The sequence below is a fragment of the Canis aureus genome, chromosome 10, assembly GCF_053574225.1.
Source record: "Canis aureus isolate CA01 chromosome 10, VMU_Caureus_v.1.0, whole genome shotgun sequence".
Classification (NCBI taxonomy): domain Eukaryota; kingdom Metazoa; phylum Chordata; class Mammalia; order Carnivora; family Canidae; genus Canis; species Canis aureus.
The window spans coordinates 47,207,805-47,226,122 of NC_135620.1; the positions used below are offsets into that span (position 1 = coordinate 47,207,805).

An 18,318-nucleotide genomic window follows, 5' to 3' on the forward strand; every position below is an offset into this window, starting at 1 on the left:
GAGCCTGCTTCTCTCTCTGCCTGTGTCTCTGCCTCTCTCTCTCTCTCTTTCTCTCTCTCTGTGTTCTAATAAATAAATAAAATATTTTTAAAAATCTTAAAAAAAAAAAAGGTCCTAGAGATACTGTATTCTTACCTGGAGCTTACTATCTATCTCCATCTCTGGATTCAAAGCTACTTCAAGGAAGTTGTGCTTCACTTTGCATGCCTAGCAGTGGACACACAGGAGGTACTAAATATATGTTTACCAACTGAAGGGATATTTCTGAATATCTTTGAATAGAGGGGTAACAGATGACATAAGAGATCAAAGATGCTCATTTAAGGGATTATGTAAATAGGTGGCTGGTTTTGGAGCTGGAATTAAGGCAACTCCCTCTGGCCCAAACCATTACAATCCTACCTCATTCTGCCACCACTCAAAGAGAAATGTAAGACTCTTATTTGGTGGCTGTGAACATCTTGGCATCATCTGACCCTTACACTGATCTCTAACTCCTATCTAATGCTGCAGTCTTCTGGCTAATGGCTTGCCATGGATGAGTATTTTGAATGGGTCTGGCAGTGTGCTGTGACAAATGGCTGAGTTCCTGGAGGTAGTAGCTTGGGTGTCATCAATGCATAGTGACACTTACCAAAGGCTCTAGCTCCTTGCGGTCTATGAGGTTCATCTCTGTGACGAAGTAATAGAAGTGCTTGTAGCAGGTGTTGACATGGGCCTCTGCACCCATCACAATGACCCGGTCGAAGTGGTGGATGTAGACGTGGACAAAGACTCGGAAAAGGCGGCACAGAATCTTCTTGCAGATCTGAAGGAAGTTCTTTGGGAAGGGAACACCTAGAGAAGTAAAAAAAAGAAAAAGAAAGAAAGAAAGAAAAAGAACAAAGCCATGATGGGAAAGCTTTGGAAGCCCAGGAACACATGTGTAAGGCTGGAGAACCATCCTGGATCTGAGCTTCCAGGCCAGCCTATAGATATGTCTGGCTCTATGTGGGCAGCTACATTAGACACTGTGTAAAAAGTGGCTAATAATGCTGCTACATTTAAATACCAACAATGACCAGGAAGAGACAAAAAAAAAAAAAAAAATGAAGAGGGCCAGGTTTGTTTCTTTTGGTTACATATATACATATATCTGAATATATATATTCAGTTTTATTTATATATAAATGTTAAATATTTATTTTACACAGAAATGTATGTTCTTTATTCTTGCTTCCTCCACCCTCTACTTCTAGAGCACAAGGAAGTTCATTTTCCTCTTACATCTAATATAAGAGAACTGGTAAGAGGAAGGCAATGCTACGAGGAGATGGGTACTCCCTGACACAGAGTAATAGGGGGGGAGTGGGGACAGTAGCAAATTGGGAAGCACCTTCTCCTCAAAGGGAGTAGCTGTGGCAAAACTCAAGCCAATGGTCGCCATATGGGAACAGAGGCTCAGGGCTGTTAGAACTTCCGATTTTTCAAGATAATTCAGAAATTGGGAGTTCTATGTAAACTGGCTACATTTTTAAAACATTAGCAATTGAAATTTTAAAAAATATCAGTAGTTAAAACAAGACATCTTTCTAGCTTAACGTGGCCTATAGGCTACCAATGTGCAAATTTTGATCTGAATTTTCCTGAGATTCACTGTTTCTGAGGTGAGCAAATGCAATCAACTCCAAAGATAGTTTGCATTACACTTATGACCACTTCATCTCCTTGACGAAGGTAAGAGTGGATTATGTGGCCAGAGAAGGCACCCAGATTTCCTGTCTGATGACCACTACTGCCAGCTGGTCAAAGCAACACAGTTCATCCATGAGCCTACTTCCTTTCTCCCTCTCAAACACTGTTGAAACTCTTGTTATTTACATTGTCCTTAAGTGGTGACATGTTGTAAGTTAAACAGACTTTGAATTCCTGCTCTGCAACTTTTCCAGCTGTCTGACCATGGGCGAGAGATCGAACCTCTCTGAGCTTCAGTTCTCCCATATGTAAATGAAAATTCCAACAATTGTGAGGGTTAGATGCTGATAAAAATTCCAGGGGTTGTGAGTATTAGAAGTGGTGCCCATGCAACTCTGGTTTCTCATCTATGAAAGAAGGGGCATAATCAGGCCTTCCTTGCATGAGTTAGGAGGCTGTTACCATGAGTAAAATCCTTCGACAGTGCCTAGAACACTAAATGGGAGTGACACCCTCCCCCCCCAACTCCGCTCTGCACTGTAAGGCCTGGAGCATTTAGCTGTTGTTATAAGGAATATATTAATATTACCTTTATCAAGAAAAGGCAGACATAGCTACCAGCCTTTCAGCAGAATTGCCGCGTGTGCTTAGGGTATGCTCCTGGTCCCTGTCCATTCCCTCCACGGGGTCCCAGTGGCAGCTGTCTGGTGAGATACTCTGTAATGGGATCACCTGGGACCCCCAGGGCACGATGAGAGAGACAGAAGATGACTGGCAGCTGGCAGAGGCAAGATCTGCTTCCCTGGGGCCCGGCACCGATACTAGCTTTTCCTCAAAAACAAAGTGGGGCCTATCAAATGAACCCAGGGAGAGACAAGGGCACAGCGTGGCAGCTGTCTGGGCAACAGATGCCGGGATTTAGGGATGGAGATGAGGTAAAGCTGGGAAGGAGGTGGTGGGTAGCCCCTCGCAGAGATTATGGTGGTTTTCTATTCTGAGGAGGGAGCAAAAAGCCACCAGGCTGGGGAAGGATCTGGAGCTTTCAGAGAAGCTCAAGTCCTAGAGGTGATGGAACCCCTCTAAGTGTGTGCCCATTAGACGGGGAGCCCTGTAACCCACACAGTAACGACACCAAGGGTCAACATCTGTTTCCTTTACAACCTATCTGCAAAGTAGGCTTTACTACTCATATGTCACAGGTGACTAACGCTGAAGCTCTGAAGCACAGATTCACTTGTCCCAGGCTATTTAGCTAACAAAGTGGCAGAGCGTGGTTCTTTTGTTTGTTTGTTTGTTTTTAAGATTTTATTTATTTATTCATGAAAGACACAGAGAGTGAGGTAGAGAGATAGGCGGAGGGAGAAGCAGGCTCCATGCAGGGAGCCCGATGTGGGACTCGATCCCAGGACTTTAGGATCACACCCTGAGCTGGAAGGCAGACACTTAACCACTGAGCCACCCAGGTGTCCCAAGCCTGGTTCTAAACACCAAAAGATCTGGTTATGTTTGGAACATAACACTTTTTCTCTGCCAAGGATAGAGGCTGAGCTCAATTGCTAAGTGTAACGAGGCCACCAAAGGTTACTTTTGGTGGTACAGAAATATGATTTAAAAAAAGAAGTGGTGGGAAGTGAGAGAAGTTTGAAAAAAGTCTACATCCTTGGCAGTCACAGGTTCAAGGTGATAAGAGGTCAGCTAATACACTCCACGGCCTTCAAGGAGAAATGTGTTCTCTTTGTGGCATGTGTGTCTGTATGTGTGTTTTAAATAAACCTTCAGAAGGCGGGAAGTAAAGAGATCACTCCTTTGGATGTAGAGAACTGGATGTCCACCCCTTTGGTGGACTCTGGAACTACCTTACCCTGTGTAACTGGCTTCACAGCAGCAAGATGGGGCAAGACTCAGCCCTGCTGATCCACTCCCTCCCTTGAGGTGTCAGCTCATGAAAACTGATCAATCTATGGGTGCTGCTAAGGAGTATCCAATCTCCATTAAATAGCCAAAGGAAAGGGAGCTATAGGTGATGCCTGATATGCAGTGTGTCCCAGCAACACCCTGAGCAGTGGTATTATTATTGCAGTCCTATTGTTTTTAAGATTTATTTATTTATTTATTTATTTATTTATTTATTTATTTATTTATTTATTTATTTATTTTAGAATACGTGTGCACGAGCAGGGGGAGGGGCAGAGGGAGAGAAATCCTCAAACAGACTCTCTGCTGGAGATGGAGACTGACCCAAGGTTCAATCCTAGGACCCTGAGATCATGACCCGAGAGCCCAAATCAAAAGTCTGCCGCTTGACTGCTAAACGGATTGAGCCACCAGGTGCCTGTTTTGTTTTCTAAAGTGACCAAGGCTTAGCTCTGTTAAAGTGTTTACCCCTGACCCCACAGCCGGAAGGAGGTAATGGTTTGGCTCTAAAACTCAGGGTTTTTCTTCTGCATCGCATTACTACGGGCTCCATGGTGGCAGGGAACAGATCCCCATTTTACAACCTGCACTTAGCCCAGGACCTGTCTTATAGAGAAGAAGCCTAAAAATGTGTGTTTGTTTGCTTTAACTGGCTACAGTCCAGCAGTAGGAAGAATGACAGGCTAATGATTCATCACAAATGGACACGAGGCTTGTTACAGTAATGGTCTGCACCTAAGGGAGCCGTACACTGGCGGGGTCTGGGCAAAGGCCAGTCTATGTGGGCACGTGGCATCACTGACCCAGCTCAGGACTACATCCAACCTCTCATCTCTCTGCTTCTCTTGGTGAGTAAGATACCTCTGACCCTCCATTTCCGTATTTCCCAAGGCATGTTTTAAAATTCACTAATTTAGGATAACCTTGGCTAAAAAAAGAGGGTCAGGAGATCAAATGTATTTGCAAAAATGTTGCTTTCATAGAGGTTTATCTCTGCATAGGAAAGAACCTGAGGATTCCTGTAGCAAAAAGTCCTGTTTTACTCTGAACCCACCTCTCCCCCATAATATCTATTGGTTTAAAACACAGAGCCTGTAATCATACTTCCCAGCTTTCATTTCTATCTCACTCTACCTCCTACTCACAATGCAGTCAGATAAGCCTCAGTGTCTCCACACAGAAAGAAACAGGGAGGTTAACGTTATCTGTACCTGAGAGGTTATTATGAGGATTAAATACACATACATATAAAAGGCTATGCCTGAGCAGCCTGGGTGGCTCAGCAGTTTAGCGCCGCCTTCGGCCCAGGGCATGATCCTGGAGACCCGGGATGGATCGAGTCCCACGTCGGGCTCCCTGTATGGAGCCTGCTTCTCCCTCTGTCTCTGTCTCTGTGTGTGTGTGTGTGTGTCTCTCATGAATAAATAAATAAAATATTTTTTTAAAAAAGGCTCTGCCTAATGCCTTGCAGACAGTAAGCACTCTCTCGTGAACCATTGCTTTTAGTATCCCATAGACCCAGAGTTCTTTGGAACATACTTTGGGATTAAATTCCTCCTGCAAATTTATTTTCAGGAGAGCAGTTTGGGTGTTGACATATCAATTCTGAACTTACAAAGAGCTCAGAGTGGCAAGTACTCAATCGAGCACTGTGCTATGTTCTGCCTTACATTATTTTCTACAAGCTTCTCATACTTATGTCTTGTATTATTGTAAGTTCCCTGAACAAAGAGATTGTTTTACATTTTGAATCTGCCTTTAAAAGTACCTGGCACAGGGCTAAGTAGGGAATACTCATCCATCAAAATTGAATCATAAAAGAGCCGTGATCTTATTCAGTCAAGATGTGAGTCTATCATCTCCTCTCTGGGGGAGGAAAAAGCCCAGAGCAGAAATGATAGCCTTTTGCCAGGGTCCTGATATGGTCCTGGCATGGGAGACTGCACACTGCTTTTGGTGAAAAGGAAGGAGAGTTCTCTGATAAGAACATTTTGATCTTACCTAAGGGGTGGGAAGAAAAAACCTGAAACTCCTCTTTTCTTATCATTAAAACCTCCCTTCTTTGCCTTTCAATGTATTTTTCCAGGTGCTGATAGTTAATTTTCAGTTACTGTACTCAATTAGAAAGTTAATGGCAGACGATATTAACCAGTAGTCCTAACTGAAGTAGACTGCACATCTGAAGGGTTTGGAGTTAAACTTTGACTAGTCTTATTATAACTAAGACAAACCATGTGACCATAATCCCAGACAGATATGTACTGATTAACATAGAAAACAACCTTTGATCAGAAGGTCTTTAAGTGATTTGTAATATCAGGGCATCCCCTACCTCTACCACCCCGAGCCACATCCCATGACTCTCAGAGTCAAGCTGGGAATTTTCAGACTTTAAGAAGTTATCCCAAAATGAGAAGATGTCTTCAGAAGAGTATTCTCTAAAGAGGTGGTGGACAGACAGGCAGACACACACACGACTTTGGATCTGGATGGTCTTGGATCACGTGATGGAGCTTGGTCTCTGCAGGGACTCCCGGAAGGCCCCACAGGCAGTCCCCAGCTCTGCGTCTGCGGTTCAGGAAGACGTGGTAGTGCTCGGCAGGGAACCAGCACCTGACAGAGCCCTGCAGAGTTTATGAATGTGCCTAACCACAACTTTCTGATCTCCAAGCCACATTCAGTACGAGAGCTAAATCGAGCACGGAATATAATAATTTCTCTGGGGCCCATGTGGATTTGCCTTTTATCTCTGCCTTAGTAAATCTCCTTTCTCCCAAACAAAATTTAATAAAAAATTCCAGTAATTTCTGAGCTTCAATCCATTTTCTTCCTTCCTCCTTCCTTCCTCTCTCCTCTCTTGCATGAAGCAGATGCCCCATTCAACCCTTCCTTTTCAGACACCCCTGAAAGAAAACAAACTGTCTAAATGGCTGTTTTCTTTTTTATGCTGTTATGGAAGCTGCAAAGGGAAAGAGTTCCTCAGAGAATGCAGAAATGCTTTGAATGACAGGGCCACTGACTGGAGACAAAGGTCTCAAACTCCAACAAGGCCCAGGGGGAGTCTCTGTGTTAGCTGCAGTGCATTCCTGTTCTCGTTTTCTCACTTTTCTTTTGAAGAGAATGCCCAATGCTTGAGGATAAGACTGTGGTCCACGATCATACTGGGTTGGACCTGGACCACGGAGGTGTAGAGACGAAGATGGACGGGGCCTGGGTGGCTCAATTGGTTGAGCATCTGCCTTCGGCTCAAGTCATATTCCTAGGGTCCTGGGATCGAGCCCTGCCTCGCATTGGGCTCCCTGCTCAGCAGGGAGCCTGCTTCTCCCTCTCCCTCTGCCTCTGCCTCTGCTCCTCCTTCCTCCCACTTGTGTGCTCTCTCTCTCAAATAAATAAATATTAAAAAAAAAAAAAAAAGATGAAGGTGGAGAAGGGAGGTTTGGCTCTTACTTCCCTAAACACATGTGTTATCCAGGGTTGAGGACAGTGGCTGAGCATCTGGCTCTGGTGACAGTCGAGTTCACAATCTGGTTGTGGAACTTCCATGCTGCTTGTTCTTGTAGACATTTGCTAACTTCTAAGAGGCTCATTTCCTTATCCAAGAAATGGGGATACTAATACCTAGGCCTCTGGGAGATCATGAGAATTAAACACGAAGCACGGTGCCAGCATGCACCCAGGAGGCACTCAGTAAATAACAGCCAATGTTACTGTGGTTAGGAAGTCTTGGCTCCTCCTCATCCCTTTCCTGGGGAAGGGCAGATGAAGTTACTTTTCTTCTGAGGGCAGCCTCTCCTAGAAAGTGGATTTGGGGAACATCCTGCGAGTTGCCACATGCCACAAGATGAAACCTAATGATCTGGCCAATCCTTTGGGGACCCCTGACAGCACCTGAATAACAGCCAGAAATACCCACATTTCTCCTTAAAACAGTCATTCCTGTCTGAGGGCATTTGTGCTGTCCTTTTTGTCTTTGGAGCCTGATAACTGAGGAGTGTGCATATGAAACTCCCTGTTCAAGTCATCAAATTCACTCATTCTCAATAGTTCATGAATAAAAACAACATCCCACACACGTGGGAAAAGAAAACAGACCTCCTCTGGCAGTGTGGCTGAGAACATACCATTTCCAAAACACTTGCAAAACAAAATGCAATTGGATCATGAGGAAAACAAACAATGAAAAAAAACTAATAACACAGATCTGTTTCTTAAAAATACACATCTCCCTCCTCTTAGCTTGCTCTGCTGCCCATCCCATCCACATTCTCCTGCCTCCTGCAAAATGCATGTATGTGTATATATACACACATATATATTTATCTAAAGAAGCCTCATGCTTTCGCTGATGAAAAGTCAGCTGCAGGACTGATTCCTCTAAGCAGATGTTTTGTGTTATCTCAGTGCGTTCCTCAAGAAAGTGTCTGTTCGTCATGCCAAGGAAAACAATCCCATGTAGCAAGACTTTGTTCCTCTGCCTAAAAAAAAAAAAAGAAAGAAAGAAAAAAAAAAGCCCCCAAACAAGCTGACAGCTGCAAATGGTTAGAAATAAACTGGCTACTACTCTGTTCTCCAACTCCTTCTGCCCTTCCCCGGCGCCCCCTGTGCTGCCCTCTGACCTACAATCACAGTGGTTGGACCGAAGGAAAATAGACTAGCATGTGATTATACGTTCTAAACAGATTGTTAATTCTTTCAGACATGCCATTTGCGGGGCAGAGGAAGTGCTGTTTCAGCCACCCAAAGGAGCGACTGTAAATACAATGTGCCTGCCTGTCACACTTCTGTCTGCTCCCCCCTGTCACTTCTCTGCTGCCGGAGCTGTTCTTAGCCTCTCCGTCTCCAGGATGTCTGCCTTCACCCTCTGCCATCATGGCCTGGAGGTGGAGGTGGACTGAGAAAGACCCAGGAAAACCTGAGGAAGATAACCGTTCACTCTAGACTGGCAACAAGAGCCGTAAAAAACAACAACAACTACAACAACAACAACAACAACAACAACAACAAAACTGTAGCTAGTTCAGACATGCTGAGTTTGCTGAAAATCACAGGGGTCAAATGAGATGCAAGTGAGCTGAGAACAAGATGTTAATGAACTTCATTAGTATTGGGGAGTTGGATAGAAGTACCTGCACTTTGATCAGGAGACCCAGAATGACTCAGCCTCCTTGTCATGGATGATAGATAATGTGGTGAGTGTCTTCCAAGTAAAAACTTCTCTATTCACCGGCAGAATCTTTCTCCCATTGTGTGAAGGGCAATTAATACCAAATCTTGTCAGAATAGTTTCTAGTCTATATTCTCCCTCCATCCCCACTGCCACTTCCCTAGCTCCAGCCACCACCGGCTTCTGCCTAGTGCATCTTCTGTGTGGTGCTAGAGCTTCCCCTACTCTACTCTTGGATTTTTTTTTTAAAGATTTTATTTATTTATTCATGAGACACAGACATACACACACACACACACACACAGAGAGAGAGAGAGAGAGAGAGAGAGAGAGAGAGAGGCAAAGAGAGAAGCAGGCTCCGTGCAGGGAGCTCGACGTGGGACTCAATCCCAGGACTCGATCCCGGGACTCCAGGATCAGGCCCTGGGCCGAAGGCGGTGCTAAACCGCTGAGCCACCCAGGGATCCCCTCTACTCTTGGATTTTTGCAGTCTCCACCTGGCAGGCAGATGATCTTCCTAAAATGCAAATGATCTTCCTAATACACAAATCTAACCAGCATGTTCATTCATCTTTCTCCATTAAACTCTAAAGCAGCTTCCTACTGCTTTAAGGTAAAATCAGAGCTACTTAACACAGCAGGCAAGACCCTCTATGTTTTCCACCATGTGTATCTCTCCATCATCACCTCTGGACCCTCCTAATTTACATACAATACTCCAGTCCTCTGGAGCTAAGATCCTCTTGTGCTCACTTCTGGGAGTTGCCACGTAATGAAGAGTTGGCCGCTGGAAATCCTCTTCAACTTCCCCTTTTGGTCTGGCTACCTCCAGTTTATTATTACTCAAGGCTCAACTACTGTATCACTTCTTCTAGGATAGCCTCTTTATCTACTCACCCTGGGCAGGGTAGGCATATCATGATACCCTATACTTATCTCATGATAATATTTACTATACTGTCTTCTAATTGTTCATTTTTGGTCACCCACTAGAATGAAAATTTTGTAATATCTGGGAATGTACCTTTACTTCAGTTTTCCCTGGCATCAAATACATAACACTACATGATGGTCTCAGTGAGTATGTGTAGAGTGAATACACAAACAAATGACCATATAAAGTGGGGGAGGGGAAGACTATGCCTGGTTGGGTTGCTCTTGTTTTCCCATCCCCAAGCAGCGGCCCTGAGTCACAGCCTGAAAACCGTGGAAAATTTGCCTGGGGAATTGCTATAGGCCCACATTTAACCTTGTCATGTCCAAAGCTATAAGGCTGTAGTGAAAGTTGATATTTTTATCTCTTCACACCTGGCGGATTGCAGACAGAAATGTATTTTTCTATCAGGTTTTCACTCATACTGCGAAAGAAGCACCTCCTCAAACTGTACTGTATATTTGTATTATCTATTTTCATCTAAATAGAAAGGTGTCAGGTAGTTTCCCAAGCTTAGCAAAGTTGGAAATATGCTAGGATTGACTCACAAATACTCCTGAGATACATGATGGAGGCAGACAGGGGAGACGGAGAAGACAGTATAAAGTAATGGGTCCTTTTTGGAAAGGGTGTTAGAGCCAGATAAAATGATGACTTGAAGGGTGCTTTGAAGAGCCTAAAGGGCACAGTGATCAGGAGAAAATAAATCTGAGGCAAGGGTATCACTGTTGGGGGAGTCTTCTCCAGGCAGAGTCTAAGAAAAGGAAACTTGCCAAAGCAGGTCAGGACGGACTCTGCATTGCAGAGACCCATGGAGCCTGAAGCTGAGGGGGAACCAGCAGGTAGATACAAATGACTCTTTACACCTGAGCTGGGAGAGTTAGGGCAGGGACAGAGCAAGAAATGCTGAGTCATTGCACTTGCATGTAAGTTCCAAGGAGGGCAGGGGTGCCGAGGTGGCTCAGTGGGTTAAGTCTGACTTCAGCCCAGGTCACGATCTTGGAGTCCCCCACTGGGCTTTGGGCTCCACACTCAGCAGGGAGTCTGCCTGTCCCCATCCCTCTCCCTCTGCTCCCCCACCCCCACTAGTGCTGTCTTTCTTTCTCAAATAAATAAGTAAATAAAATCTTTAAAAAAAGATCCAATGAGGATTACTGGTAAGAGGGATGAAACCAGAAATATAGCTCTAATATTTGATCTCTGGGATCAAAGTTCAGCTAAATTCACAGACTAAGCTGTGCATCTGTAAATTACCTCCTTGAATACAGTCTGAACCAGAATCCCAAATCAAATGCCTTTAAGGGTCAGAAGGAAGTAAAAAAGTAAAGTTGGCTAGGTGTGATACAATAGGGAGCAGTGCATCCAGTGACAACCTGAGAGTGCTTTCTGCAGGGAAAGAAAAGAGCCACTCTGCCTGGGTTGATCTGCTATTGAGCAGGATTATGTGCCCAGAACTGCCAGACTTTGTAGTAGTCTAGATTCCACTGTGAAATCTGTTCATTGTTAAATGTTGACAATTAATTTAAAAACATTAAAAATTTTCAACATGTTAATTTATTTTTGCATAGTTAATTCAGCTTGGAAAAGTTAACTTTCTATAAGATGACAGGTTAATTTTTAAAAATTTACATTAAAAAATTGTAAATGCTCTGGTAGCAATAAATATACACAACACCCAGATCTTAGTTTCTAATACCATTCTTCAATAACAGGAATCAGGCCTCGTTGGAGAAATGGCTGATTCTAGGGCGAGGGCAGGGAATATAAAAGATGGCCTCGTATACCCTGTAGTGCCAGAAAGAACAGATGTCTTCAATAAAACCACAGGCTTGGGAGGATGCCCAAGGAACACTGGAGGCAACCTAAAAGAACTCTAGAACCACCAAAGCTGGAATTGGAGCCACAAAATAAATGGAAGAGTACTGGATTATAACCAAAAGTATAAAATAAATATCCATAAGTCCAGACTGATATAAATAAATGATTGAATAAATAAATAGAAAATAGACAAATGTCCCATGCAGTGGAATTCCAGATAATTTATATAGAGACTTCCCCCTGAAGGAGGTAGAACCCCCTACCCACTGTTAACTGTGGGGTATGCTAGGTGACTTTCAGCCAAAGAGTGAATACAATATGGAAAGGGAGGTAGAAAGAACTTAATGGAAAAAACAGGCAAGCACTACATTGGCCAGGTGATCAAGGTTAGTATCAACAATGATAAGCCTTGGCATGGCATGTATCTTTGATATGGGATGACGAAAATGTCACTTCGCCTCTGTTGTCTTCCTCTCAAGAACACATAACCCCTGCCAAACAATGAGAAAAACATCAGGCAGACCCAAACTGAGGGACATTGTACAAAATATTTGACAAATACTGCTCAAAATTGTCAAAGTCGTCAAATACAAGAAAAGTTTGAGAAAGCATCATAGCCCAGAGGATCATAAAGAGATATGATGGCTAAATGTAATGTAGTATCCTGGATAGAATCCAGGAACAGAAAAGGGGCTTTAGGGAAAGACTCAAAAAATCTGAATACTGTGTGGAGCTTAGTTAACAATTCTAATGTTAATTCCTTAGTTGTGATACATGTATTATAAATATAAATATAAATGTAATGTAAGATGTTACCAACATGAGAAACTGTGTGAGGAATATATGGGTACTCTTTGTACTATCTTTGCAACTTTTGGGTAAGTCTAAAACTATCCTAACTAAAAATTTTATTTATATTAAAAAAATACCACTCTGTAGATCAAAAATATTTGATCAGGTCCAAGGATCATGAGTTTTTAACCCTTTGGTCCATGTACTGACATTTCTATATTTACTGATGAACCTCTGATCAGAATTGGCTACATAATTTGCAGAGCCCCTTGTTCAAAAATTATTAAGAATTTGAAGATGGTGATAGCAGAGTGTTAAACCAAGCTCAGGGCTCTCCTGAGGGCAGGTTCCATGTAACTGTACACAACCCATGCCTGGGAAGCACAGCATAGTCTGAAAAGAGCTATCCAGTTAGTAGTTATCCTTGCCATATAAAACTCCCACATACACTGTTTATTTGTTCATTAACCAATTTATATAACTAACAAACATTTATTTATTTGGGGATGTGCAAAATACTAGAGATTCAACAATGAGCAAGAGTTAAATTGGATTGATAAATCATAAGGTCACCTTATAGCTAAGTGAATTTGGGCATTGACCTAGGACTTCCTCCAGACAGATATCCCTGAGGTTCATCCTCTTCATTTTCTCCTTTTCTCCTATCTCAACTGCAATAGTACTTACTACACTGGGACTTCTGAAGAAAGTGGATTTTAAAATTTCTAATATTAAATATGTAAAAGCATTGTGAGACTATTTTATAATATTTGCAATTAAAAGTTTCATTACTTTGGCTCCTACAGAAACTTAAATTTCCTGAGCACCTAATGGCACCAAGTATTAACATGGGTTAATATAATTGATTACTCTAAACAAATTGACAAGTCTATGAGTTGTTTCCCTCACTTTGCAGATGAGAAAATGCGAAGCTAAGAGAGGTTAGGTCACTTGCCCAAGAGATACAAATGATAAGTGGTAGAGCTGGAATTTCAACCCAGATCGATCCCACTCCAAAGCACACACATTTCTCAAAACACCCTTTACCTCTCATAAACCAAGGCGGTTCTTTTAAAATTATTTTTTAAAATTAACTTCATCTTCCATAAAATACCTCTCATTAGTTTTAAAAACCTTCAACTGAAATAAATTAGCCAGTTTTAAGGTCCTTAATAAAACATGAATTTTGAGGAGAAGAGTCTGAGAGTTCAGGAAATTTGTCTTTTGGAATTTGGTAGATGTAGGTGGGAAGAGCAGTAAGAAGCCAAAGGGACTCAAGCAATTGCCTCTTTAGGATTTAAGATTCTCAAGCAGAGGTAAGAAACTCTAGGCCAACACCAGTCAGCAGGCATGTTTTCTTTGGACTACACAGTATTTTTGAAATGCTGCCAACATCTAGAAATTGGGAACTATAATGCAAAGATCAAGAATTCTGGCTTCTCTTGGAAAAATTCAGAAGACCTGGCACAAGTGGACTGAAATTCCCTCATGGCAACAGCTAAGTGATGTCTGCTTAAAGGGAAGATGCTAATATTCAACTGGGCAGCCTTATTCATTTTATTCATTTATTGTCCCAGACTGGACTCTTTAAAGAAAACACTGCATGTGGTTACAAATTTGGCTGCAGTAAATGACAGGCACTTCTGGTTGGGTGCCCCTCCTCGGGATAGGTCTTCCGCCCTTCAGGGAGAAGGGGCTCTTTCCACCAAAGGGCCATCCCAGAATGGTGCCCACTGGCCTGCCACCTGCTCCTCTACCTTGGACCCCCAGTACCAGCTGTTGTGGAAGCAGGTGAATTTGCTTTGTATGGCCAGGTGAGGCTTGGTTGCATAGAAAACATTTATTGGCTATACCGGAAAATGATTAGCCTAGTGATAGTGAGGCTAGGCTATGTACTGTTATGTACTGTTCCCGAGTACGTAATATTTCAGATTCCTTCTTACCAAGCCTGTCTGTAGTAAAATCGTCCTCTTTCTAGTGCTCCATTTGACACATATGTGCAGAGGTTGCCACTTGCCTGTTTTCTGAAGGCAACTCCAGGAGGTACATCAACAGAGACTCCTGGGTTAATGAAGGCAATGCACTTGGCGTTTTTGCAACACAGGAGTTTCTTCTCTGTCTTTCCTTTGTTAACACTGATAGGTGGTCCTCAAATTACATAGACTTGATTTTCCCACTTCTTGCATATTTGCATGATATACATAGACACTGCTAAACTCCCCTTTTGGCACATTTGGTCTAGTCTACATTAACTAACTATGGCGATGCTTTGGTGATGTCACACAGAAGCACTGTCAGTTTACTCACTGGGGAGGACCAAGTCTTACCCCCACCCCACCGCATGCACCTTGTGAGGCTCCTAGGAGTCCCCCAGGAGGGCCACCTTGCAGACTACATGTCCCCTTGCCCAGCATTACCTCTCCTAAGCTCTGATGAAGTTCTCACTTTCCTGGGGTGAAACACATTAGCATCATTTAAAATGGTAATTAGCAATTAGATGTTTTCTAGTTTTGTGAAAAAACTTCTGACTTATAAACCTATGGTTTTATTTATTAGACAGGTATTTGGGAATATATACTCGTAAAAGCAGGTTGCTGCCTAAATTCCTTTGCTCTAATCATAAAAGTAAAAATGTTTAAAAATTGGAAAAAAGTATAAATATCATTATCACCTATCATACCTCCAAGGAATAACCACTGATAATATTTTGGTGTGTTATCTTCCAGTCTTTTTTCTTTGCATATGTGTGTGTGTGAGTGTGTGTGTGTGTGTGTGTATGCGTATGGTATATTGTGTATTAAAATTATAGAATACATTGTATCCTTTTTACACTTAACATTATATCATGAGTCCATATTAAATATACTTTGAGCAATGAACTGTCACAGATTCAATCATTATGAAGACAAAAATAACATTTGGGTGACTCTCCTTGAGCATATATATCATCAGCAGTCAATCTCTGACAATTTTCCTTGGTTAGATTCTTCGGAATAGATTGAATCCCATAGTTTATATTAATAGTTCATGCACATTTTGCACTTTACTCCATAGTAGACCCATTTGTTTTATAGAGAATATTAACTCTTCTGTAAATCTTGAAATAAAATTAATGGGCTCTATTTCTCCTGCAGTATTGGTATTCCCTGGCGTACGAGTGAATTCCTCCACTGGGGAAGCCCTGACACAGGACTGAAGAACTAAAGCTGTAGATAGTAATTAATAGTCTTCCTTTGAGTATAGCAGTGATTCCCTCAACCTTGACTACACATTAGAATTATCTGGGGAACATGTAAAAAAAAAAAAGAAGAATGGCAATGCCTCACACTAGAGCAAATGAATGTGAAATTCTCCAGATGATTCTAATGTGTGGCACTGGTTGAGAAACACTGGGCTAGAGCAGTGGTTCTTAAAGTGCGGCCCTTGGACCAGCAGTACCTGAAATATCTAGGAACTTTTAGAAATGCAACTTCCTAGACCTTGACCCACAGGCACTCAATCTGACTCTTTGGGACTAGGGCCCAGCAATCAGTATGTTTCAAGAGGTACTCCAGAAAATCATGATTGTATTAAAGTTTTTAAGACAACTGGCCTAGAGTATTCCTTGTGCATATTCGTGACCCAGGAATATAGCCCACTTAACCAAACTGGGAAACTTACTAAAGAGTTACAGAATCTGGTGTCAGATAGACTTGAATTCAAGTATTTGCTATTATCATTACCCATCAGAGATACTATTATTAGTGGTCAGGAGGCTGGGAAGGAAGCTTCAGAGGTGGAGGAAGCCAAGGGATCTGGTGGCTTGAACATCCAAAACAGATGTTTGTTTCCTGACTCTTCTCTTGGATTTAGATTACACCTGCCTTTGGCATAAACAGATGAGTCTCCCAGGATGAGACAATAAATCACTCTCTTGGGAGCTGTCTTCAAACTGTGGATGTACTGAAAATATATGGCTAGAGACAGAGGCTTGGTCATCTGAATGTGAGAACTGCCAGGGGTAGGAGGAGTGGGGAGAAGGGGCGGGAGGCCACTATTACCTAGACCGGTGTTCTCAATGGGGGCTATAAGAAGCACCTGAAGGGCTCATTAAAACACAGATTCTTGGGGGGCACCTAGGTGGCTCAGTTGGTTAAGTATTTGTCTCTGGATCAGGTCATGATCTCAGCAGGGTCCTAGGATCCAGCCAGGAGTTGGGCTCCCTGCTCAGCAGAGAGTCGGCTTCTCACTATCCCTGTGCCCCTCCCCTTGACTTATGCACGCATGCATGTGTACTCTCCTCCTCTCTCAAATAAATAGATAAAATATTTAAAATAAATAAAACACAGCTTGCTGGGCTACACCCCAGAGTTTCTGCGTGTTTGGGGTGGGATCTGGGTTTTGCACTTTTATCAAATTCCCAGGTGATATTCACATAGCTGGTCAGACCACACTTCCCATGCTAAACTGAAACTTCATGAAGCTGATAGGCAACACTGAATTGCGACTGATAGAAATTTAAGAAAGGAAGAAATGTTCTCTAAGACATTTGCATTTCCTCTGTAAAATTCAAATTCCTTTTGATGTGCTATTTAGATTTGCTTCAGAATAGGACTGGCCAACTTGACAGATGTGCTCATGGTCACATTTCATTTGAACCCCAGGTCCCATGCAAGGTATTGGAGAGGTGGGGTGATGGGTGGTTGCAGCCCCTAAGCTTCTCTCACAGGTGGCAGTGGTGAGGGGGGCCACTAATCATTCCCAGCTATCATTCCCACCAATCATTCCCATCCTCCCAAGAAATCAACCCACACCAATCACTTGATATACTAAGCATCTGTGTACACAATGTCATCCTTTCCACAATCCTATGAGGTAGGTATTACTTATCCCCGCTTTACAGATGAAGATGATGAGCTCAGAGAGGTAAAACAGATGTTCTGAAGGCATATGGCTAGTAAGGATCTTCAGAAATCAGACCTCAAAATATTTCCCTTTCTTACCCACACAGTGGGTAGAGGAGTCCTAGCTTGTAGAATGAAAAGACCCTGTGTATGGCTGAGAACAAACCAGGCATTGTTGGCATATGGTCACTCTGTATCTGAGCCAGGGCAGAGCTGAGATACTGGAATGGACTCTGCATCTGGGTGTAGGTAAAAAGGGCATACATAGTCCTTATTCTTATTCACCTGCCCTCCAGCAAGCTCTGGTCCCACCATCTGGACCAACTGAACAAGAGGCAGAGTTGGCCTCACCCTATCCAGTTCCCTGATAACCACCTTCAAGGATGTGGCCAGGATGATGATATCCATCCCCAGTCCAGCCCCACCCTCAAAGGGACACAGTCAGTGTTTAGAACCAGAAGCATCCATCAGAACTAGAGTTTAGCCCAGCTGAATGACCATGGGGATGAAAGCTAGAGATTTCTGTGGCAGTCTATTCATGCCTCTGGTCCACTCTCTGGCTTTCTGGTCTAATCACCCAGCCCCTACCAGCTCGGCTTCATTCCCTGACCCAGAACCACAACTAGGGGACTATATGTATCTTTGGGTATAATATGACAGGGCAAAGGCAGAGCCTGGACAAGTGATTGAAGTGATAAGAGAAACTGAGGTCTTATCACACAGGGAGGCTAAGAGAAGACTGGAAAGATAGGATTCAAATACTGAAAGGCCGTCATTTGGAGGACAGCAAGGGAGAAGAAGGCAGCAAGCCATTTGCCCATGGCTACAAAGCTGACAGGCACTGGAATGGAATTCAAACCCATTTCTTTCTGATTTCCAAGTCTGTTCTCTTTCCACTACTCTCTTCCACCTCCTTAAGGTCAGAGGCAATCCCTTTCTTCTTTAGGTCACTGCAAAGACAAACTTTTGTTTTGCCAGAAGTGTCCGAAAGCGGGATGCACTGCTTCAGGTGATGCTGAGCTTCCCACGCAAGGAGGTGTTCAAACAGAGGTCACTGCTAGTGGTGTTGGTGGCGAGGGAATCCACGCAAGAGAAGGTGGTTTCCATCACTGGCCACCTGCGACAATCACCTACATCTG

The 18,318-nt window shown here is 43.0% G+C and overlaps 1 protein-coding gene across 4 annotated transcripts in view; it reads right to left on the minus strand.

Annotated features, from left to right (window-relative positions):
* Positions 1-18,318, minus strand: part of MOB3B (MOB kinase activator 3B) — a 190,484-nt gene that overhangs the window by 32,518 nt on the left and 139,648 nt on the right. For all 4 annotated transcript variants that reach the window (XM_077912201.1, XM_077912202.1, XM_077912204.1 and 1 more), the window contains one exon: positions 635-837. In XM_077912201.1, coding sequence (XP_077768327.1) covers positions 635-837 — 203 coding nt within the window. The remainder of the gene's footprint in view (positions 1-634; positions 838-18,318) is intronic.